We start from the raw sequence: 25965 nt of genomic DNA on the forward strand, positions 1-25965 counted from the left end.
GAGCAGGAAGTGGGAATCAGAAGCAGAGCTGGGGACCAGCGCTGTGGCGCAAGTTAATCCTCCGCCTGTGGCACTGGCATCCCATATGGGCACCGGTTCCAGTTCCGGCTGCTCCTCTTCCCATCCAGCTCTCTGCTATGGCCTGGGAAATCAGTAGAAGATGGGCCAAGTCTTTGGGCCCCTGCACCCCTGTGGGCGACCCGGAAGAAGGTTCTGGCTCCTGGCTTCGGATTGGCACAGCTCTGGCCATTGTGGCCATTTGGGGAGTGAACCAATGACGGAAGACCTTTCTCTCTGTCTCTCCCTCTCATTGTCTGTAACTCTACCTCTCAAATAAATAAATAAAATCTTAAAAAATAAAATAAAAAGAAGCAGAGCTGGGCCTCAAACCCAGGCAATTTGACATGGACGTAGGAGGCTCCACACTGCACCAACACCTACTAATAATGGTAAGTTTAAAGAATATAATTATGTTTAAAACAATAATTACTGTTTTGACAGAAGGTTTACTTTTGTTATTTTTCCATTTAATTCTTCAAAACCAGTAAGACCTGAACACAGGGAGAGAATGTTTCTCAGAACAATAAGAAATTTTTTAATTATCTAAAAAAATGAATCTAAAACCAACGGTGACATCTTTTAAAGTAATTTTGAAGGACTGGCACTGCAGTACAGAAGGTTAAGCCATCACCTGAGGCACCAACATCCTATACGGGCACTGGTTGAGTCCTGGCTGCTCTACTTCCGATCCAGCTCCCTGATAATGTGTCTGGGAAAACAGCAGAGGATGGCCTAAGTGCTTGGGCCCCTGCACACACATGGGACACCCAGAAGAAGCTCCTGGCTTCAGCCTGGCCCAGTCCTGGCAGTTGTGGCCATTTAAGGAGTAAACTAGTAAAATAGCAGATGGAATATACCCCCCCCCCAATCTTTCAAATAAATAAAATAAATCTAAAAAAAAGAATTCTGATGAAAGCTCTACATTAAGCTTTGATTTTTTGTTGTTGTTGTTGTTTTAAGAAAAAAAGGGGGCCGGCGCTCTGGCATAGCAGGTAAAGCTGCCGCCTACAGTGCCAGCATCCCATATGGGCGCCAGTGTGAGTTCCGGCTGCTCCACTTCCAATCCAGCTCTCTGCTATGGCCTGGGGAAGCTGTAAAAGATAGCCCAAGTCCTTGGGTTCCTGCACCCACATGGGAAACCCGGAGGAAGCTCCTGGTTCCTGACTTTGGATCAGCGCAACTCCAGCCGTTGCGGCCAAGTGTCCAAGTGGGGAGCAAACCAGCGGATGGAAGCTCTCTATCTCTGCCTTTCAAATAAATAAAATGAATCTTCGAAAAAAAATTTAAAAATACAAGTTGCTAGGTCTCATGCCCAGAGAGTCTGAGAATATTTTATTTTGAATTTTATTTTGAATACCTCCCCAGTAAATATAAATGCTATTGGTCTGGGGAATAATATTCTTCTTTTTAAAAGATATTTATTTATTTCAAAGGCAGTGTTATAGAGAGGCAGAGACAAAGAGAAAGAGAGAGAGAATGAGAGAGAGAGAGAGGTCTTCATTGACTGGTTCACTCCCGAGGTGGCCGCAATGGCCGAAGCTGCACCAATTCGAAGCCAGGAGATAGGAGCTTATTCCTGGTATCCCATTGGGGCGCAGGGGCCCAAGGACTTGGGCCATCTTCTACTGCTTTCCCAGGCCACAGCAGAGAGCTGGATCAGAAGTGGAGCAGCTGGGACTTGACTGGCAACCATATGGGATGCTGGCACTGCAGGTAGCAGCTTTACTCATTATGCAACAGCACAGGCCCGGGAATATTCTTTGAGAACCACTAGAGTGTATGAATGCTTATGTAGGAATTAAAGAGATAAACCTTATGATAACATAATAAGAATCAATTTTTAAAAATTTTAAGATTCCACTTAAATTTTTTCTTTACTTGTTATTAATTTGAGAAGCAAACAGAGACATGTTTGTGCTCTCATCTTCTAGCTGACTCCCCAAATGCCACCAACAGCCAGGGCTGGACCAGCCAAAGCCAGGAACTGAATCCAGGTCTCCCAGAGTCCTGCCTACCACGGTCTGTATTAGCAAGAACTGGAATCAGGAACAGAGCATGGACTCAAACCCAGGCTCTCCAATATGGGATGCAGTTGTTCTAACCAGCAATTTTACTGCTAGGTCAAAAGTCCAGCCCTAATTTTTAAGGTAAGTTTGGATTTACAATAACAAAGATATGGGGCCAATGTCGTGGTGTACCAGGTTAAGCTGCTGCTTGCCAAACCAGCATCCTACATCACAGCACCAGCACCTCGGTCATTCCTTGTTTTTCATGACTCCAACACTTCTGAAGAGCACTGAGTAGGTAATCACTCAGTTTGGGTTGGCTTGATGTTTTCTCGTGATCACTGGGTATGAAACTACAGAGCCGATATACCCTTCTCAATGGTTCAAATCAGGCCATACATTAGTGTTTCTGTGAGATTTTTTAAAAAAAAATGTTAGTAAAGGTTTGTTTGTTTATTTATTTATTTATTTATTTATTTATAGGAAAGGCAGAACTATAGAGAAAACTTCCATCCACTGGTTCACTTCCCAGATAACTGCAACAGCTATTGCTGGACCAGGCCAACAACAGAAGCTTGGAACTGAATTTGGGTCTCTTTTGTGGGTGACAGGCACCCAAGTATTTGGGCTATCAACGACTGCTTTCCATGGTATGCATTAGCAGGAAGCTGAACTGGAAGTGAGAAGCTGGATTTCAAACCAGGTACTCTGACATGGGACTTAGGTGTCCCAAGTGGTGCCACAACTCCTCCCCTACGATGTTAATCTTGAGTCTTGATCATGTCATCACTATAATGCCTTCTAAGATCTGTACTGTAAACTTACTATTTTTCCCTTAGGAATGACTAAATATATCAGGGGAAATACTTTGAAGGTATGCAAATATTCTGTTTCTACCTCAACTTCAGGCTGTTTTTGGTGGATTTTTTACTTCTCTCTTTCCATCTTTATTTTCTTATTTGAAAGGCAGTTACAGAGTGAGAAGGGGAGATGGTGGAGATAGGGGAGAGAGAAACTGTCTTCCAACCGCTGGTTCACTCCCCAAATGGCTGCAGGGCCAAAGCCAGGAGCCAGAGTGTCTCCCTGGTCCTCCCATGTTGGTACAGGGGCCCAGGTACTGGGATCATCTTCTGATGCTTTCCCAGGTGCATTAGCAAGGAGCTGGACTGAAAGTGGATCAGCCAGAGCCGGCACTGTGGTTTAGCAGGTAAGGTTGCTGCCTCCAGTGCCAGCATCCCACATGGGTGCTGGTTCGAGTCCCGGCTACTCCACTTCTGATCCAGCTCTTTGCTATGGCCTGGGAAAAGAGTGGAAGATGGCCCAAGTCCTTGAGTCCCTGCACCCACGTGGGAAGCTCCTGGCTCCAGATTGGCACAGCTCCGGCCACTGCGGCCAACCAGGGAGTGAACCCACGATGAAAGACCTTTCTCTCTCTCTCTCTGCCTCTCCTCTCTCTGTGTAACTCTGACTTTCAAATAAACAAATAAATCTAAAAAAAAAAAAAAAAAAAAAAGAGAAAGTGGATCAGCCAGTACTCAAACCAGTATGCATATGGGATGCCAGTGCCAAAGTAGAGGCTTAACCTGCTATGCCACAAGGCTAGTCCCTCTATCACATTTATTAACTGGAATTCTTATGTAAGGAAGAGTTGGGATTTGTCTCATTTGTTTATTTACTCATTTGTGGTTATATCAACATAGATATATATTTTTTAAAAATTTGACTTTTTGGTCAACTATAATTCTTCACAAAGAGATTTGGTACATAAAAACAAGGGGCACCAGCGCCACGGCTCACTAGGCTAATCCTCTGCCTTGGGGCGCCGGCACACCGGGTTCTAGTCCCGGTCGGGGCGCCGGATTCTGTCCCGGTTGCCCCTCTTCCAGGCCAGCACTCTGCTATGGCCAGGGAGTGCAGTGGAGGACGGCCCAAGTACTTGGGCCCTGCACTCCATGGGAGACCAGGATAAGTACCTGGCTCCTGCCATCGGATCAGCGCGGTGCGCAGCACATCGGCCGCGGCGGCCATTGGAGGGTGAACCAACGGCAAAAAGGAAGACCTTTCTCTCTGTCTCTCTCACTGTCCACTTTGCCTGTCAAAAAACAAACAAACAAACAAACAAAAAACAAGGGGCCAGAATTGTGGCACAGCTGTTTAAGCTGCTGCTTCAGACACTGGCATCCCATATCAGAGCACCTCAGTTTTGAGTCCCAGCCATTCCAGTTTCTATCCAGCCACCTCTCTGCTGGAGCTATTAGAGAATAGGGTTCAGGATTGTCACAACTGAGACACAATGGCTGGCAACTGAGGAATTTCAAAAACAAAAGAGAACCATGATAGATGGACAAAACCTCAAAAAACGTATTTAAATTCCTCAGAGGCCTGGATTTGAGCCCTGGCTCTGCTTCCAATTCCAGTTGCCTGCTAACATATACCCTGGGAGGCAGCAGGTGGAAGCACAACTACTTGGGCCCTGGCCACACACAGGGGACTTAGATTAAGTTCTAGGCTCCTAGTTTTGGCCTGGTCCAACTCTGGCTATTGCAGGCATTTGGAGAGTGAGCCAGTGGATGGAAGATCTGTTTGTCTCTCTGTGTCTCAAATAAATTAAATAAATAAAACTTAAATTCTCCTCTAACACACGACTAAATCCCTAAGTACACATGTGAAAAGGGAGATTCCAGGATCCCACTTCTGCCCATGAGGGCAGACAGTATTCAGAATTTGATTCCTACCCAGCTAGAGGGGATTAATAAGCATCCCAGGCTTTCCACTGACAACTGAGAAAGACCATGAGTTCAGACTAGAGTATGTCTTAGGACTACAGGCAAAACCAAAACACACCCAGACTTAACAAAGGTAAAACCAACTTCCACAGGATCGCAATGATCAGCAAGTAACTTAATCAGAGGAAAGAAAAATAGTTCAGAATTTCTGCAACATATCATTTATAGTGTCTACTATTCTATCAAAAATTACTGGACATGAGAAGAAGTAGTTAAATGGGACTCAAAGTCAAGAGAAAAATAAATAAAAAAACTACCCTGAGATGACCTAAATAATCTAAAATGTGTATTAGTACTTAAAAGCTCTAAAGAAGCTACATTAAGCATGGTTTAAATGAAAGATATGATGACAACAAGAAAACAGATGGAAAATATCAACAGGAAAAAATGAAAACCTAAAATGAAACAAATAAAGTGACCAAAAACTTCCCAAATTTATTTTTTTTTAATTGTCTTATTGATCAGCGAACCCTAGGCAGATTAACTACAAAGCAGACAACATCTAGGCCCAGCAAAATAAAATTGCTGAGTACCAGTGACAAAGACAAAATCTCGAAAGCTGACACAGGAAAAAAAGGATGTTATATACTCAGGAGCAACAATATAAATAATGGCAGGCATTTCACCATAAACAATGTAGGCTAGAAGACAAGGGAACAATATTTCAAAAGTGCTGAAAGGGGGAAAAAACCCTCAAATCAGGGTTCTCATATTAGAAAAGAGAATTATAAATATAGAAAGGAAGAAATCTAGAACAAACCCTTTGGTGTTAAATTTTAATTAGAAACATAAATATGAATTCATGATTTTCAAAATATAGTTGTAATTAGTACAGTTGTAATAGAAAAATTAGTGCTTAAATCTTGGCTTCTAAACACCATTCTGCTTAAAAAGGAACCACTGATCACTGAAGAAATGGCTGGTTCCAGCACTAATTATGGAATATACAATAGAAACACGAAAAATACTCAGAGAATGATGGAGATACATCAAGCAGGCACAAATGCCAGCCTAAAAAGCCTTTCATTAGTCCAGTATGGAACACTAGGAGTTTAATATATATATATATTCATTGATTAAAATCTGTTGATGGGACATATTTCTTTCTGTCTATTGAGGTCCTTGGCCAACAAATATGGTTTTTTTTTTTTTTGGTTTTTTTTTTTTTTTGGTTTTTTTTTTTTTGACAGGCAGAATGGACAGAGAGAGAGAGAGAAAGGTCTTCCTTTTTGCCGTTGGTTCACCCTCCAATGGCCGCCGCGGCCGGTGCGCTGCGGCCGGCGCACCGTGCTGATCCGATGGCAGGAGCCAGGTGCTTCTCCTGGTCTCCCATGGGGTGCAGGGCCCAAGCACTTGGGCCATCCTCCACTGCACTCCCGGGCCACAGCAGAGAGCTGGCCTGGAAGAGGGGCAACCGGGACAGAATCCGGCGCCCCAACTGGGACTAGAACCCGGTGTGCCGGCGCCAAGGTGGAGGATTAGCCTATTGAGCCGCGGCGCTGGCCGGGACATATTTCTTGAAAGACACAAATCACCAAAACTGACACAATATGTGATACAATATGAAATGCATAACATGAATAGCTCTAAACCTATTAAAGAAATTGAAATTGTTATCGAAATTATTTCCACATATATTTAAATACTACACTTTAAAATCTTCCTTTGTAAACTCTAGGTACGAATGATTTAATGAGTGAATTCTATTAGATTTTAAAGATTTATTTTATTTATTAATTTATTTGAGAGACAGAGTTAGAGAGACAGGTAGAGACAGAGAGAGGTCTTCCATCCTCTGGTTCACTCTGCAAATGGCTGCAATGGCCAGAGCTGAGCTGATCCCCGAAGCCAGGAACCAGGAGCTCCTTCCGGGTCTCCCATGTGGGTGCAAGGGCCCAAGCACTTGCCCATCCTCTGCTTTCCCAGACACATTAGCAGGGAGCTGGTTCAGAAGAGGAGCAAACAGGACTTAAACCAGAGCCCATATGGGAAGCCGGCACTGCAGGCCGGGGCTTTAACCCACTGCGCCACAGCGACAGCCCCTCTACTATTAGATTTCAAGGAAGAAATAACACCAGGATTATATAAACCTGCTTTCAGAGCGGAACTCATTTTATGAGGCAAACATTAACACTGATACCAAAATCTGACAGCATTAATAACAAAACTTCAGATCAGTGTCCCTCATGAACACAGATACAAAACTCTTAATAAAACTAATTAATGTTATTTACCATATTAACAGAGTAAAGGGGGAGTGGTAAGAGAAACTATATGACAAATCTCAGATTTAAAAATAGCTTTTGACAAAATTAAATATTTATTCATGACAAAAACCATAGCAAGCTAGGAATAAAAGGGAAATTAATCTCATAATAAGCATCTAAAAAACTTTCAACTAACATCATTAGTGGTGAAAGACTTACACATCCTCTAAAGTTGGGGAAAAGCTGAGGATGCTCCCTTTACACATCATTCAACATTATAACAGAGGTCACTGTCATTAAAATAAAGCAAGAAAAATAAATAAAAGTTGGAAAGGATAAATAAAACCACCTTTACTTATAGGAAACAAGGTCAACAGTAAAAAATCAAGTATATTCTATATTCCAGCAATAAATAGAGAATGAAAAAATGTTGTAATGACACTGAAAGACATTAAATACCAAAGGAATTTAACAAACTATGTGCAAAAAATAAACACTGAAAACTACCATAATTAGAAAAACATGAATTAGAAAAATGTAAAACATATAAATGGGTATATTTTATATGTGTGTGTACGTACACCAACTAGAAGACTCAACATTGTTAAGATACTAATTCTAGGGGCCAGTGTTTTGGTACAGTGGGTTAAGCTCTCTGCAATACTCGTATTCCATACAGGTACTGATTCGAGTCCCAACAGTTCCATTTTCCACCCAGCTCCCTGCTAATGCACTTGGGAAAGCAGCTGAGAATGGCCCACGTTCTTGAGCCCCTGCACCCATGTGGGAGACCTGCATGGAGTTTTAGGCTCCAGTCCTGGACACTGCAGCCACTTGGGAAGTGAACCAGCAAATGGAGGATCGATCCCCCAACCCCCAACTCTGCCTTTTAAATAAACAAACTTTTAACAACAAGATACTAATTCTAATCAAATGGGTATATAATTTCAAAGAAATCCAGAGTGCGTCTTCTTAGTAGAAATTGCTAAGCTGATTGTAAAATTTATAGAGTTCAAAGTATTTAGATAATCAAAAGAAAATTAAGAATAAAAACAACTAAGAAGCGCTCATTCTACCTCATATTTCAAGACTTATTACATAATCATATAATAATCAAGAATATTTGGTATTTGATGCAGAGACAGACATCTATCATCTGTCTCTAACTGTCTACAGGGACATGAAGAATGAGTGAGTCAGTGGCTCAGCCACTTGTCACTCATTGTTCTGTGTCCAGCAGTAACACTGTGTCGTTCAGAAACAGACTACATTTACACAGCTAACTGGTTTTTGGTAATTCGATGGGGTAAACAAATATCTTTTTAAAAAATTTTTTTTAATTAATATAAATTTCCAAAGTACAACTTTTGGATTATAGCGGCTTTTTATCCCCATAACCTCCTTCCCACAGGCAACCATCCCATCTCCCGCTCCCTCTCCCATCTCATTCACATCAAGATTCATTTTCAATTATCTTTATATACAGAAGATCAATTTAGTATATACTAAGTAAAGATTTCAACAGTTTGCACCCACACAGACACACAAAGTATAAAGTACTGTTTGAGTACTAGTTATAGCATTAATTCACATAGTACAACACATTAAGGACAGAGATTCTACATGGGGAGTAAATGCAGAGTGACTCCTGTTGTTGATTTAGCAATTGACACTCTTATTTATGGCATCAGTAATCACCCTAGGCTCTTGTCATGAGTTGCCAAGGCTAGGGAAGCCTCTTGAGTTTGCCAACTGTGATCATATTTAGACAAGGTCATAGTAAAAGTGGAAGTTCTCTCCTCCCTTCAGAGAAAGGTACTGCCTTCTTTGATGGCCCGTTCTTTCCACCGGATTTCACTCACAGAGATCTTTCATTTAGGTTTTTTTTTTTTTTTTTTTTTTCCAGAGTGTCTTGGCTTTCCATGCCTAAAATACTCTCATGGGCTTTTTAGCCGGATCTGAATGCCTTAAGGGCTGATTCTGAGGCCAGAGTGCTGTTTAGGACATCTGCCATTCTATGAATCTGCTGTGTATCCCGCTTCCCGTGTTGGATCTTTCTCTCCTTTTTAATTCTATCAGTTAGTGTTAGCAGACTCCAGTTTTGTTTATGTGATCCCTTTGACTCTTAATCCTATCATTATGATCAATTATGAACTGAAACTGATCACTTGGACTAGTGAGATGGCATTGGTACATGCCACCTTGATGGGATTGAATTGGAATCCCATGGCATGTTTCTAACTCTACTGTTAGGGGCAAGTCTGATTGAGCATGTGCGGAACTGTACATCTCTTCCCTCTCTTATTCCCACTCTTATATTTAATAGGGATCACTTTTCAGTTAAATTTAAACACCTAAGAATAATTGTGTGTTAATTACAGAGTTCAACCAATAGTATTAAGTAGAATAAAAAAATACTATTAAGAATAAAGTAGTATGTTGTTCCTTGACAGTCAGGACAAGGGCTGATCAAGTCATTGTTTCTCATAGTGTCCATTTCACTTCAACAGGTTCCCTTTTAGGTGCTCAGTTAGTTGTCACCGATTAGGGAGAACATATGATATTTGTCCCTTTGGGACTGGCTTAATTCACTCAGCATAATGTTTTCCAGATTCCTCCATTCTGTTGCAAATGACCAGATTTCATTTTTTTTTTTTTTACTGCTGTATAGTAATCTATAGAGTACATATCCCATAATTTCTTTCTCCAGTCTACTGGTGATGGGCATTTAGGTTGATTCCAGGTTGTTTTTTTTTTTTTTTTTTTTTTTTTTTAGTTTTTATTTTTGACAGGCAGAGTGGACAGTGAGAGAGAGAGAGAGAAAGGTCTTCCTTTTTGCCATTGGTTCACCCTCCAATGGCTGCTGCGGCCGGTGCGCTGCGCCGCACTGATCCGAAGCCAGGAGCCAGGTGCTTCTCCTGGTCTCCCATGGAGTGCAGGGCCCAAGCACTTGGGCCATCCTCCACTGCACTCCCGGGCCATAGGAGAGGGCTGGCCTGGAAGAGGGGCAACCGGGATAGAATCCGACGCCCCGACCGGGACTAGAACCTGGTGTGCTGGCGCCCCAAGGCGGAGGATTAGCCTATTGAGCCGCGGCGCCGGCCGATTTCAGGTCTTAGCTATTGTGAATTAAGCCGCAATAAACATTGAGGTGCAGACAGCTCTTATTTGCCAATTTAATTTTCTTTGGGTAAATTCCAAGGAGTGGGATGGCTGGATTGTATGGTAGGGTTATATTCAGGTTTGTGAGGAATCTCCAAACTGACTTCCACAGTGGCTTTACCAGTTTGCATTCCCACCAACAGTGGGTTAGTGTCCCTTTTTTCCCCACATCCTCGCCAGCATCTGTTGTTGGTAGATGTCTGTATGTGAGCCATTCTAACCGGGGTGAGATGAAACCTCATTGTGGTTTTGATTTGGCTTTCCCTGACTGCTAGTGATCCTGAACATTTTTTCATGTATCTGTTGGCCATTTGGATTTCCTCTTTTGAAAATGTCTATTGAGGTCCTTGGCCAACAAATATGTGCAGGGGGGTTGGGGTGAAATCTAGTGGTGAAGGGGATAGGAAGGAGAGTTGAAGCATTTGCACCCTTGTGAACACACAAGAACCAAGTTTTTCTTGACTTTAAAATCTTTTTTTTTTTTTTTTTTTTGACAGGCAGAGTGGACAGTGAGAGAGAGAGACAGAGAGAAAGGTCTTCCTTTTGCCGTTGGTTCACCCTCCAATGGCCGCCGCAACCGGTGTGCTGCGGCCGGCGCACCGCGCTGATCCAATGACAGGAGCCAGGTGCTTCTCCTGGTCTCCCATGGAGTGCAGGGCCCAAGTACTTGGGCCATCCTCCACTGCACTCCCAGGCCACAGCAGAGAGTTGGCCTGGAAGAGGGGCAACCGGGACAGAATCCGGCGCCCCGACTAGGACTAGAACCTGGTGTGCCGGCACCGCAAGGCGGAGGATTAGCCTAGTGAGCCGCGGCACCGGCCACAAATATGTTTTCAAGAATGGCACTGAAACAACGGCAAAAACAATTAACCCAAAACTATTTTATAGTGAGACAGGATAGAATGGGACTCACTAAATCAAATCCTTCCTAACCTGACCAGGAATCCATCTCGGGAGCAAGGACTATTCAGACCCAAGTTATAGAAAGACCCCCTACTGTCCCAGTAGGAACTACAGCACCCCACCCACAGGCCCAGAATAGCCCAGTACCGCCAATATATTATTACTTTACTGGAGAGGCAGTAGCCAGCGAACAACGCTGCCATTTTGAGCATGTGATATGCTAAAGCACCAACTGCACCTGTGCAGAACATCAAGCTGGTTGCAAACAAAAGTGCCGTGTGCTTAAGGATTTGTCAGAGGATGAGAGGGAGTAGCCACCTCTCCCCAGCCTGATAAAAGCCCCCATTCCATTCCCTCTGAGGAGTAAGTAGAATCCCACTATCAGGGTGTCTCCCTTATCTCCCAAGTGAGTCAAAGAACCTCCAGTTGGCAACAATAGCAAATACAAGAATGAACTTGAGGCGGCCAGCACTGTGGCGTAGCGGTTAAAGCTGACGCCTGTAGTGCCAGAATCGTGTGTGGGCATAGATTTGAGCCCTGGCTACTCCACTTCTGATCCAGCTCTCTGCTGTGGCCTGGGAAAGCAGTGGAAGATGGCCCAAGTCCTTGGGCCCCTGCACCCATGTGGGAGACCGAGAGGAAGCTCCTGGTTCCTGCCTTCAGATCAGCCCAGCTCCGGCCGTTGCGATCATCTGGGGAGTGAATGAGCGGATGGAGGACCTCTCTCTCTCTGACTATTTCAAATAAATAAATCTTTAAAAAGAATTAATTTAAGATGGATCATGAATTTAAACATAAAAGTTAAAATTTATGAAGCTTTTAGAAAAAAATTTAGAAGAATATCTTCACAATCATTTCAAAGGCAAACATTTCAAAGGATGCAGGAACTCTAGAAGAAAAATAGATTGAACTTCATTCAAAAACTAGAAACTTCTTGGCCGGTGCCGCCGCTCACTAGGCTAATCCTCCGCCTAGCGGCGCCAGCACACCGGGTTCTAGTCCCGGTCGGGGTGCCGGATTCTGTCCTGGTTGCCCCTCTTCCAGGCCAGCTCTCTGCTGTGGCCAGGGAGTGCAGTGGAGGATGGCCCAAGTGCTTGGGCCCTGCACCCCACGGGAGACCAGGAAAAGCACCTGGCTCCTGGCTCCTGCCATCGGATCAGCGCGGTGCGCCGGCCGCAGCGGCCATTGGAGGGTGAACCAACGGCAAAAGGAAGACCTTTCTCTCTGTCCACTCTGCCTGTCAAAAAAAAAAAAAAAAAAAAAAAAAAAAAAAAAAAAAAACTAGAAACTTCTCAACAAAACATACCATGATTAAACAGGCGAGCTACAGACTATGAGAAAGTATTCAGAACACGTATCTCTGACAAAGGACTGGTACACAGAACTCAATATAGTTGAATCTATAACTCTAAGTTAATAAAATGATAAATAATGAAATTTTTTAAAGATTTATTTATTATTTACTTGCAAGTCAGAGTTACACAGAGAGAGAAGGAGAGGCAGAGAGAGAGAGAGAGGTCTTTCATCCACTGGTTCACTCCCCAGATGGCCGCAATGGCTAGAGCTGTGCCGATCCAAAGCCAGGAGCCAGGAGATTCCTCCTAGTCTCCCACACGGGAGCAGGGGCCGAAGGACTAGAGCCATACTCTACTGCTTTCTCAGGCCACAGCAGAGAGCTGGGCCAGAAGTGGAGCAGCCAGGACTGGAACCGGCGCCCATATGGGATGCTGGCACTTCAGGCAGCGGCTTTACCCGCTATGCCACAGCACCGGCCCCAAATAATGAAACGGCTATAAACTTAAACAGATACTTCACAAAAGAAATCTGAATAGCCAGTTAACACAATAAAAAAGTACTGAACATATGCTCATCAAAAAGCTTTATATCAGAGCATTTATAGGAACATTAAAGATGGAAACAGCTGAGGTGTCCACCAAAAGGAGAATAGAAAACATACTGTACTGTGCTTGTTCAATGGAATAAAATAATAAAAGAGGATAAAGTATTGATATACACAGCAACATGAGACTCTCATAAACAGCATGTTGAGTGAAAGACCCCAAAATGTATGGTTCCACCACAGGAAATTCTAGAAAAGGAAAAACTAATCTACAGAGTCAATACTGACCAAAGTTTAATTCATTGGTGGTGGAGAAATTTGGGAGGGAGACCAAAGGATTTTCTTAAGTAATTAAAGTGTTCTAAAGCTGAATTAGGGTTAAAGAGGTGAACAGATTCATCAACTAAAAAAAAAAACAACAACAACAAAACCTGTTTCTGCCATGAAAGAGTTTTCCTAGAACAGGGCTATAGGAGTACTTATGCCTCTATTTTCTAGACATTTCATCTGTAAAATAGGCATGTGACCTTGCTTATCTCCCAAGGGAAGAAACACAGATCAGTAAACTAAAACTTGCCACAGTCCTTTTGACTATCCTGGAAAAATAAAAAAGCTAGAACATTTGATATTTTACTATTATAATGTTCCTTCCAGTTTAAAATCAAATTAGTGAATATAACAGCCTCAGGCAAGACAGGTTCTGTGCCCATGCAACATTTGAAAAGGTAGCATCACTGCTGAACCAGAGGCAGAGTTTTGCGTCGGAGTACTTTAACACATTTTTATATTGCATATAAAGCACATAAGCATAAACCAGTAAGATGCCTTGCTGAAAACTACCTTCTTTGTGAAAGCAGGCTGTAATTCTGAACAAGTTTTCAATTTTCACACTGCTGCTAGGGTAAAACATTTTAAAGAGTTTAATTTTTTACAATGGAGCCAATGACATAGGATTATCTAACAAAGTAATGGCTAATCAATAGAAGGTTTAGTTGTCAGGTGAAACATATAACACACTAAAAGGGATTGATTGCCAGACTTCTCCTTATTTACTAGAAGGTATATATTTAAAATGACACAAACTTGTTACCAGACTGCATTCTTTTAACCTTGCAAAAAGCTGCTTAAGAAATCTGTTCAGCAGCCCTATAGCAAAACAAGATATAGTATAATGAAAACAGCTAGGGATTGGGGTGGGGGTGGGGGAGGACAGGGACCTTCAAATATATAGTAACATCAAACCATGTCCTGAGTAAGAATATAGGATAGGAAAAGCAAACCACAAAGCACCATCCAGGGAAGCTGGAGCTTGGCTTTAAAAATCGCCATACAGATGCTTGGGAATCTCATTTGATAGATGCAAAGCTGTATCTGATCTCACTGCATGTTGTTCTTAGGGCACATTTTTTTGGGACTCATGCAGCTTACAATAGGCTTTTCCCCCCTTTTTCTTCTCTTTTAAAAAATGTTACATCAGATTAAGCACTCAACACAAAATGAATTGGGTCCATATGGACTTTGACCAACATATGAGCTGTTTCCTTTATAATTTATTCACAGTATCTCAATTCTCTATATGAAAATACACTTTTTATGGCCATTGCAACCCAGGAGTTCAATAATATTTTTTCTACTAAGTCAGTGATTACACAATTTATCAAAGAATGATTACACTGAAATAAAAATAAAACAAAACACCAAACCCCTATACAGTCTTCCTTCCTCAAAGTAATTTTAAGAAAGCTGGTTATTAAACTGCTTCTTTTTGAAGAAGAGTTTTTGTAGCTTGGCACAAACTGCCAAACCATGTTTTTTGTTTTGTTTTGTTTTGTTTTAAAATGTTATTAGACTCTGAAGGATTCAGCAGGAGTAGGAAATTATGTAAACAAATCACTTCTTCAGATTCAGATAGATCACTTTTGTCTTACTTAAGAGACCTACATTAATTACCTTTAAGGTCTTTTACATGGACTATTTAAAATAAGTACAATTTATTTATTTATTTCAAATGAGGTGCTTCTTCCAAAGTATTAAATAATGTCTACAAATGCAAAACCATTTTTATAAATAGGTAATTAAAACAGATGACTAAAATTAAATCAAGCTGCAAAACATTACCCAGAATGCACTGATTTTTTTTTTAATAAACGTTTCAGGCAATTTTTTTCCATCCAAAGCCCAAAGCACTTGGGGGTGGGGGAGCAGATAGGAGGTAGGAAATTTCATAGGATAAAAATAAAAAAAATATATATATATAATGAAATAATGCCAAACCCAAAACTAAAGTATTTACAAGATAGTCCCTTAAGCATAGTTTGTCATACTGCAATTACACCTTGCCTACTGCCAAGCCCAAGTGTTTACTATTGCCACTAGAGGGAGAAGTGTCTCAACATAAAGCAATGGCAGACAGAGAATGGATTTTCTTGAGCAATTATCAGAACAAAGCTCCCTTGGCTGTGTGTACCTTCTAATTACTCAATACAATTAAAATGACTAACCTAAAACAAATAGGAAAAAAACTGCCTGCCTGATACCAGAGACTTCATTAAACCTTTTCCTTTCATCAATCAAATAAGAAAGAAGGGAATGTCATCAGATACGAAAATTACCGAGCTATTAAAGGAAGTAAAATCTGTATTTTTTTTTTCCTAACGAAAAGAAGTGGCTCTCTTGAAAAAAAAAAAAAAAATCAGTGTCGTGATATTTACCCATCTGGATGCTGCTTGCAAACAAACTGTCCTCCAAAGAACAGAAATACAGTATGTTTCCTCCCAGTTCACTGGCTTGTACATGACTTGTTGTTGTTGTTTTAATACACACTCTCATCTCATTTTCCATGTCAGTGATGAACTCCTTCCTCCTACTCAACCAACCGTATAAAGCAGCTATGCCCCTCAGAGTTCCATGCTTATACCACTGGTCTGAACTTTCTGGTCCTCCGGACTGCTTTTTGTAGATCTACTCCAAAGTGATGTTCGGAACAATGTAGGAATTTTTTGAGATGAGAATATAATAGGCAAGGAAAACAGCTACTCATTCCTTCTAAAACGCTTATGGAGTTGCTTTTATAAGGCCCAGTCATTAACAGAAGATGACAACAGGGTCATTTTTCTTTCCGCTGACAATTGTGACATTTTTCCAGCAGTGTGCAAGGTGTTGAAAACCTGGCAGCTGTTACCTCCTGGGATGAAGACACTTTTTTATCCTCCCTTGACAGTTTAACTCAGTGGGTCAGCACCTTTAAAGACTGCAAAGTATCCTTGAAGAGGATGGAAGCTTGAGTTACTGCTCCCTCCCTAATCAATGTAAACCCTCACTGCAGGTGAAGTCTCCATCTATAGAGGTGCATGGGGGAGGAAAATGTAATGCCCTGAGCCAGATGGTTTTTATCTTGTTTTTAAAGAATAAAGGAACAAGCTAACAAGGGAGACAGCTACTTTGTTAGCTTCTTGGCCTCTCTCATGGCTTTGCATCCCCAGGGTTCCAGCTACACAAGAGACAGAATACAGAAAAACGTGAACACTTAAAGAAATATAACTAGAGGGCTGGCATCATGCTGCTTTCAAAGAGTTGAGAGAGCTCTACTCAATGCTTTATTTATCACTGCCCACGTTCTCAGGATGGTAAGTAGACACATACACAAAGGGAATGGGGGATGGGAGGAGGATTAGACAGCGGTCACAATTTACTCAATTACAGAGAAAGGCAGGGCTGACAGATCCTATTAGCACGAACGAGAGGCAAAGAATAGTTGCATGTTGTAATGCCACATTTTCAAAAAGTAATGATGCTTCCATGCATCATCCCAGGCCTTTGCATTGATTACAGATATGAATACAAGCTATGAAAGCAATGGTGACGGTTTCCTTGGTTCCAAAAGTTAGGAGTAAAAGTAGAAGTAAAATTGTAGCTACTTCGTACAAACTTTAAATAAAAAGTTCACACATTACTTAATGCCAAGAGATGGGAAGATTATTCTGAAAATAAGGAAATGGACTTTACAAGGATACACTCCCAACTGTCCCTCCTCCAGATGTTGGGAATGAAACAGAAAAGCAGTTACACAAAATGACACAATGACACAGGGGATGGCAGCTCATGACTTTGTCCTTCAGTATTTCTGTTTCTAGTGATATCCTAGTCAGGTTTGGGAATTACTGTCATGGTGGTCTCTTAAGCCAGAAAGTATTCTTTCCTCTTCCCTTTTCTTGTATTTCTGCAAAAGATTGGTCTTATTTCCTTCCTGAAATGTTTACTGAATTCACCAGTGAAACCACATTGCATTCTGATAATTAAATTTCTTTTTCTCATCTTTTTAACACTTATAAAACAGATATCATGTATTTTATATATACAATGTTAAACATAGTGATACTTCCTACCACCCTCCATCTCACCTCCTTCCTTTTTTATTTCCTTTTAATTTTTGTGATAACATACTATAAATATACTTTATAACAGGGCTTTTCAAATTTGTCTCACCTTGTCTGAGTTTTGTTAAGTGTCATTTTCAAGAAATTATCAGAACAACATTTTATAATCAAAGATGAAAGAGTTCTTGGTATCCCATTAGTAATAACTGTAAGACAATCTCAAGTTAAGGGACTGGCCCACACCACACAAATCCTACCTGCCATCAGCTCCAGTTCTAAGGTAGCCGTGATATCTTTTTGTCTATAGAACATGACTATGTGGGGGAAAGACAACAAACAACAACTGGCACTTCATTACTGTCGTATGCAACAGAAAAAAGGGGGAGTTTAAACAGCTTATGTATTATGTCCTACCTTTAAAAAAAATCAGTAGTGGGGTAATCAAGTTCAGGGCAGCCCTGGACAGCTGCCCTGTGACCCGCTTCCATTGACCCCTGCTATTCATCACTCTTCCTGGGATTGAGAGGGCAAGCTCCTAGGGAGTGGCCACCACAATAGACAGACACAAGCCAACAGTAATCTGGTTCAAGCAAAAAACCAGATGGCACTGCAATAAATTTACAAATCTGCATTCATGGGGCTGCTAAAACACCCAGAAGCTAAAAGAGTCTGAGGGCCCCAGGAGGATCTCCTACTTCCCTGTTTCTAAAGGCCATTTCTCTCTCCAAGAGCATTGAGTTCATGCTCTTCACAAAGAGAAAGGAGATAAAACCCTTTACAAAAAAGGGAGGGGGGAAGCCTCATGACCTAATTAATCTCCAGAGCTTGGATCTCAACCCTGAATGACAGATATTAGAAGAATCATTCTGGAGCACTAGGAGTAGGGGGGCTAGGAGAGGCAGGAGTGGAGGTTGTTAAATTAAAGTGGAGGGGGGTGAGGAGAATCTGCTAAAACAGCAATGAAAAAACAACATGAAATCTCTTTCAAATACTGCACACAACAGATATTACAAGTAGAAAATGATTCAATAATGCATGCATTTATTTTTAAAATGAATCAGATTAGTCCCATGTGTGACCTGCTGGTCCATCTGTATGTGCTGGACTTAATAGGCACAATTCTCTCTCTTGCTTCAGTTTGAAGTATGAGAGAGATAAATTTAGTTTAATTTTCAACAGATCAGCCTATCCATTTTCCAAATGGACCATCTGGATCAGCCTATTAAAATTAATTTATAACTTTGCAGAGTGAAAATTCGTTTGTTAGCTTAAATAAAGTTGCCAAAACTTTTTGTCGTGTCATTGTTTTCTGACAGTTGTTTCTCTACGGTGGGCAGAGTATATCCACCTCCAAATTTATCTTACACAATATTCTTCTGTTGATGTAGATTTACAGATCAGGTGTTTTATCTCCAAATAGTTAAAACCATTTCTGTTTCATATCATTCAGTTTGTTTTGTTCTGTTCTGTTTTTAACAAAGCTTCCTGAAGGGATTCAATTCCATTTAAAAGAATTATTTTCATAAAAAGAGGGGAATGTGCACCTATCCAAACACATTTTAATGTAGACTAAATTTAAAAATGACTATGATGTGGTTTTAAGTGCTTTCCCTATAAATTAACACTGTATGCAAACTGGAGTAAGATGGCAGAAGTAGCAACACTTTGGCAATGCTGAGATCTCTGCTTCATATAGCTTCTTGCAGCTCATCTCACCTCCCGGCCTCCACATTCTTCATCTACAGATTGCAAGTCACATCATATCTAGCAACCTTTCAGGGTCACTGTTCATGGTGCACACTCAACAATTACGTCTTTTCTCCCACTTCCTAAAACAATGTCATACATGCAAGTAAACTAAAATTATTTTACTGCTGCTGGTGCTCATGTTACCCAACTTTATACGGACGATAGGTGTCACACTATTTTCTGACTACACTTTAAGAACTTATTTTTTGCTAGTGAATGAGAAAGATATTAAAGACTGCTACAAGTAGGGAGAAGAATAAATTTTCAGCCAGTGTTTTTGGTCATTTTGATGTTTAAGAAGTAATCACCAGGGACAGCACAGCGCTGTGGTGTAGAGGGTAAAGCTGCCACCTGCAGTGCCAGCATCCCATATGGGCACTGGTTTGAGTCCTGGCTGCTTCACTTCCGACCCAGCTTTCTGCTATGGCCTGGGAAAGCAGTAGAAGATGTCCCAAGTCCTTGGGCCTCTGCATCCGTGTGGGAGACCTGGAAGAAGCTCCTGGCTCCTGGCTTTGGATCAGCACAGCTCTGGCCGTTGTGGCCAATTGGGGAGCAAACCAGTGGATGGAAGACTGACCCTCTCTCTCTCTCTCTCTCCCTCCTTCTCTCTCTCTCTCTCTCTCTCTCTCTCTCTGCCTCTCCTCTGTGTAACTCTTTCATGTAAATAAATAAATCTTTAAAGAAGAAAAAAAAAAAAGCAGTAATCACTACCAGTAGTGGTCTTTATCTCTAAAAAACCCAAAATGAAATATTGCTCAAAGGAACTGATTTCATTACAAGTAGATCGGTGTTGGTTATTAATTAAAAAAAATATGAAGAATCTTAACAGAAAAATAAGGCCATCTGCACTTAAGAAGCATTTAAAATTACCTTTCCTGAGCAAGAAAACTTTTAATTTTATATTCACTACACTTAACCAACTGATTGTCCTGTAAGTTGTACAACAAGGATGTTTTTTAAATGGGAAAACAGTATTATCTGATTGAAACTGATGGCTATGGCCACTAACTTTGGAATATAATACTATTAATTTAAGCTCCAGTGTCTAAAAAAATGGCAAACCAAGGGTTTCCTGTCTTTTGTTTTGTTATTGGCAGCTTTTTATTTTAAGTAAGACTAAATTTCATACCTGTCTAAGTGAATTCTTCTCTGGTATTATCTTCCTAGGGGGTTCGCCATTATTACAGTCTTCTCTCTCTGAGGAATTCTGTGAAAGAAAGTAAGCTTTAATTCAGTTCTCATTATCTTCAATCTTACTCTGTGGGAGTAAACTGAATTACACTTCTAATTCTGTAAGCTAGAACACCATGTATATTTATGCATTTATTCATCTGAAGATTTATATACATACAGACATACAAATGGGTAAAGAAAACCATATGCCTATGTATATAAATAAGTGTACGCAAGGATCTAGGTGGAAAGTATTTCACCTATGTTTACGCACTGCACAAGAGACCATATTTGTTAGAAATCTGGTTTATTGGCCTTTGACATAGCTTGACACTGGACACAAGGAATTTCTAGTACAAAATTAGTAGATCACAACTTAAACCACAATTAGTACTTTCTCTTTTACGTAACTATTTTCTTTTCTTTCTTTCTTTCTTTCTTTCTTTTTTTTGACAGGCAGAGTGGACAGTGAGAGAGAGATAGAGAGAGAAAGGTCTTTCTTTTTCTGTTGGTTCACCTCCTAATGGCCACCGCACCGCGCTGATCCGAAGCCAGGAGCCAGGTGCTTCTCCTGGTCTCCCATGCGGGTGCAAGGCCCAAGTACTTGGGCCATCCTCCACTGCACTCCCGGGCCACAGCAAAGAGTGGACTGCAAGAGGAGCAACCGGGACAGAATCCAGCGCCCCGACCAGGACTAGACTATTTTCAAATGCTGTAAGTGCTTGGTTGATAAAGAGCTTCCGGTTTGGCTCCTAAAAAAAAATCATTCTCTTCCTCTTCTTTTCAGATTTGATTTCCTTTAATAAAAGTAGCATACATAACAACTTTTAATCAGTGGTTTAGGATTACAGTCCCTCCCTGTCATTATTACCTCAAAAAGCAGCTCAACAAGAAGACTTTAAAATGTCAATGGAATTTTAATATACTTGGGGGGGGAGGTGTCAGATGTTCTAAAAGCCCTGCAATGAACATGTGCAGATCACTATCTATAAGGCAAAATACACAAAACCCTAATTGCATATTATTTGAATTCTATTTTCTGCAACTATATTCGTGGCACTAATTTTAAAACTTGCAGTTGACATACTCATTACATTATATAATCATGGCATTCTAATTGGAGAGTTAAATTTTATTTTCGATCTAGAAATTATTTCCAACCTACAAGTTTATCAGAAAACTTTTTGTACAAGTATAAAATTATTATGCAGTAGCTACTGTTTTAAACCTATATATAAGTTATACTTTTTTGGTTTAATCAAATATTGTATTTTAAAGCATACTGAAGGATGAAAGTATGTACTGTCACTCTATCAGGCCCTTCTACCTCTATGGCCAACATCTACAAGTTGGGGCGTGAGGCCAGTACCTCACATAGTTCTCCATTTGGACTGAAATCTCTAACTTGATATTTTACACTTGTGATAATCACTTTATGGTGAAGTTCTCTAAAATTAAGACAAACCAAAATTATGCCATACCGCAAGCAAGAGACTCAAGAACTTCAGAGCTATAACTTCTTTCCTCTCCATTTTGAAAAAGAAGAATGAAGACTATGTACCAAAAACTGAGGGAAGGATATACCTGAGTGGGTGATTAGAGGAAGCTAGTGATACACTGCTATCATGAAAGAGAAAGGTCAACATTAAACCCATGCAATACTCAATCTTGTCTTTTCTTGAAAGTACAGATCAATGTTTTAAATGTCAAAATTAAACGTCTTATATAATAAAAAAAATTAAGCTAGTATCCAATTACAACCTTATAATTTGCAAGTAACTACTCCTAAGGTCATGAAGCTCCACTCCTTTAAATAAAGTACTGCCAGATAATCTAAACCTGTTTAATTCAATGCAAGGTCTTATATTTCAAAATTAATTGTTTAGCTAAAATGTTAATATATAACTTGGAAGCCCAATTACTTTTTTGGTGGAAGTTTGGTGTACTGAGACATCACAAATCACATTCTTATACTACAAGTGCTTGGAAACAGAAGTGCTGGTAAGCTCCTCCATACTGAAATATACAGTGCAGTGACTCCAACCTAACAGCATGAGTAATGCTTAGCTGCTATCAACAGTTTTCTTCCTCCTGACTCTATTTCATCTTTTTATATAAATATATATATAATATATATATTTTATATATATATATATTATATATATTTTATATATATATTTGAGAGTCAGAGAGACAGGGAGTGAGCTCCCATCCACTGGTTCACTCCCCAAATGCCCAAACAGCCACCAGCTCTGGACTGAAGCTGGGAACCTGGAATTCAATCCAGGTTTCCCACATGGATGGCAGGAACCCATTCAACCTGGGGCACCACCACTATTTCCCAAGGTCTGCATTTGCAGGAAGCTCCTAAGTTAAGAACTGAAGGTGCGTACTGAACACAGGCACTCTGATACGGGATGTGGGCATCCTAACTGGCATTTTTTTTTTTCAGTTATTAGTCGCATTTTATTTGAAAGGGAGAGGGAGAGGGAGAGGGAGAGGGAGAGGGAGAGGGAGAGGGAGAGGGAAGACAGAAAGACAATAGAGAGCTCTCCCACCCAACTGGTTCACTCCCAAATTGTTCTAAATAGCCAGGGCTGGGGGCCAGACTGAAGCCAGAAATCGGCAACTCAATCCAAGCTTCCCATGTGAGTCGCAGGGACCCAAGTACTGGAGTCTTCGCTGCTGCATCACAAAACGCTTTAGCAGGGAGCTGAATCAGTAACAGGGACAGGACTTGAACCCAGACACTCAAATATTTGATGACGGTGACCCAAGTGGCAAGTTAACTGTTGTGCCACATACTTGCCCCATGGCAGAGATCTTCAACATTCATACGCCCATTTCCTTTCTGAAACCATTGTCCTCATAAATAATATCATCGGGGCCAGTGTTGTGACAGAGTGGATTATGCTGCCAATTGCAACTCTGGCACCCCATATCAGAGTGCCAGTTTGAGTCCTGGCAGCTCTGCTTCCAATCCAGTTCCATGCTAATGTCCCTAACTGGCATTTTAACCACAAGACCTAAATGCTCAGCCCAGTTTCATCTGATTTTGATGAGTAACTAATAAGTGAGTATTAGGAGAGCATCCAGGAAATGCAAAGGCAAAGGGAACTAAAGGATAATTACTATCTGAGAGCAGAACACAGAGCTCCTTCACATTCTCTTCCCTCTCTGTCCCACCAGGACAAAGGGTATACCACATGGGTGATATTAAAAAGAGTACCTCTTAAACAGGAGTAAAAACATACAACTGTTGTTACAGATACAAAGTAGTTCTTTTTAGCTTGAGCAATCCAACACTTTTACTTTGGACTATCTATCAAGAGAAATCAAAACCAAACATTCAACTCTGTATAGTACATAAAACAGAAGTAGCAACATTAAACAGTCACATCAGAAGCAAGCAGTAGGTACCCTTCCACTACAGAAGAGGAGAAGCAAAACTGCCAAAAAGAGACAAATTGCTCTTGAGGTAGCTAGGAATTATGAAATAGCTGTTTGCACCTAAGGGTTCACCTCAATGGTCTGCAAAACCTCCCTGACATCAACCCAGAGAGTTCAGCAACAATTGCTCCTTGCATTTTTATCTGTTAAGAAATCCCAGGGCTGGCACTGTGGCTTAGTGAGTAAAGCTACCACTTGCAATCCTGGAATTCCATATGGGTGCTAGTTCAAGTCCTGGCTGCTCCACTTCCGATCCAGTTCCCGGCTAATGGCTTGAGGAAAGCAGTGGAAGATAGTCTACATATTTGGTCCTCTGCACCCACATGAGAGAAGCTCCTGGCTCCTAGCTTCAGCCTGGCTGAAGCCCTGGCTTGCAGATACTTGGGGAGTGAACCAGCAGGCAGAAAAACTCTGACTTTCAAATGAATAAGCAAAACCAAACCAAACCAAACCAAGAAAGAAAGAGAGAGAGAAAAAAAGAAACCCCGTAAGTAATGTGCATAACTGCCATGGGCCATCAAGCTAAATATGTCCAATAACTTGTATGTAAGGGTACCTACTTGATGTTAGTAGGAATCATCAGTGGATGCAAAAATTAGGTAGAATTTTACAAATAATAGGATAAATAATCTCAAAATATTTCTTCATAATACAGAAATATGCCAGACACTGATTTAACATTATGAGCCTCTGTTCATATGATATATTGTGAACACATAATTTATTTCTGAGGAATTCTTGCTCGACACAAAACCTTTATCTGATCAAAGGAAAAATCAGAAGGGCTGGTGCTGTGGCGAAGCTGCCACCTGTAGAGATGGTATCCCATATGGGTGCCAGTTGAATCCTGGCTGCTCCACTTCCCATCCAGCTCCCTGCTAATGTGCCTAGGAAAGCAGTGGAAGATGGGCCAAGTCCTTAGGCCTCTGCACTCACATGGGAGACCCAGAAGAAGCTCCAGGTTCCTGTGTTCCAATAGGCTCAGCTACGGCCATTGCAGCCATTTAGGGAATAAAACAGCAGATGAAAGACTTCTCTGCCTCTCCCTCTCTGTAACTCTTTCAAAATAAAATAAATCTTAAAAAAAAAAAAAGAAAAAAACAAACAAACAAACAAAAAAGACATGATACAATTTTGTCACCCTCACAGTTCCCTTGCAATGCTCCTCTACTGTCAACTTTTGCCACACTAAATACCAGCGAATTTCTGGCTCAAAATTTTGCCTTCTCCACTGTGCCATATAAGTGGAATCATATAGTATTTAATCTTTTGAAATTGGCTACTGTTTTTTCATTTAATGTATTTCATATATTCATTTGCTGCATATCAATGTTTCTTTCCATTTTATTACCAAGTAGTATTCCCCTGCTAGATGTACCATAGTTTGTTTATCCACTCAACTTCCTGATTTTGTTCACTGGTACTCTGGTTATTTGAAGGAACCTGTTTGTTTTTAGGAAACATACATTGAAACATTTAAAAGTAAAGGGACCTATGTCTGCAGTGTTCAAATGGGTTCAGGAAAAAAGTATGCAAATAGATGTGTAAGAGAAGTAACATGTTAGCATTCAGTGAGTCATTCATGGGGCTGGCACTGAAGTACGACAGGTTAAGCTACTACCTATCATGCTGGCATCCCATATGAGTGCCAGATTCAAGTCCTAGCTTTTCCATTTCTTTTGTTGTTGTTGTTGTTAAAAGATTTATTTATTTATTTGAAAGATAGAGTTACAGAAAGGCAGAGGCAGAGAGAGAGAGAGAGGTCCTCTATGCATTGGTTCACTCCCCAAATGGCTGCAGAGGTCTGAGCTGGGCCTATCCAAAGCCAGGAGCCAGGAGCTTCTTCCAGCTCTCCCATGTGGGTACAGGGGCCCAGGCACTTGGGCCAGCTTCTACTGCTTTCCCAGGTCACAGGAGAGAGCTGGATCGGAAGTGGAGTAGCAGAATCTTGAACTGGTGCCCATATAGGATGCTGGCACCGCAGGCAGCAGCTTTACCTGCTATACCACAGTACCGGCCCCTGCTCCATTTCTGACCCAGCATCTTGCTAATGCACCTGGCAAAGCAGTGGAAGAACCCCAAGGACTTGGGCCTCCACCACTCACTTGGTAGACTGTTTTTAGCTTTAGCCAGTCCAACTCCAGCCACTGCAGTCATCTGGGGAGTGAACAGTGTTTGGAAGATCTCTCTTTGTCTCTTCCTCTTTAATTCTGCTTTTCAAATAAACAAATAAATATTTTTTTAAAATACATT

The 25965-nt window shown here is 41.0% G+C and overlaps 1 protein-coding gene across 30 annotated transcripts in view; it reads right to left on the minus strand.

The window, feature by feature from the left end:
* Positions 1–25965, minus strand: part of BTRC (beta-transducin repeat containing E3 ubiquitin protein ligase) — a 218483-nt gene that overhangs the window by 87746 nt on the left and 104772 nt on the right. For 14 of the 30 annotated variants that reach the window (XR_007911097.3, XR_016221989.1, XM_008270377.5 and 11 more), the window contains one exon: positions 20219–20296. The exons of the other annotated variants lie outside the window; for them this stretch is intronic. Coding sequence is in view for 12 of the 14 variants with exons in the window: in XM_008270377.5 (XP_008268599.1) it covers positions 20219–20296 (78 nt within the window). In the remaining 2 variants the exon portion in view is untranslated. The remainder of the gene's footprint in view (positions 1–20218; positions 20297–25965) is intronic. 30 annotated transcript variants of the gene reach the window in all.

Source organism: Oryctolagus cuniculus, chromosome 15 (assembly GCF_051225735.1).
Source record: "Oryctolagus cuniculus isolate XC-2025 breed Fujian yellow rabbit chromosome 15, ASM5122573v1, whole genome shotgun sequence".
Lineage (NCBI taxonomy): Eukaryota > Metazoa > Chordata > Mammalia > Lagomorpha > Leporidae > Oryctolagus > Oryctolagus cuniculus.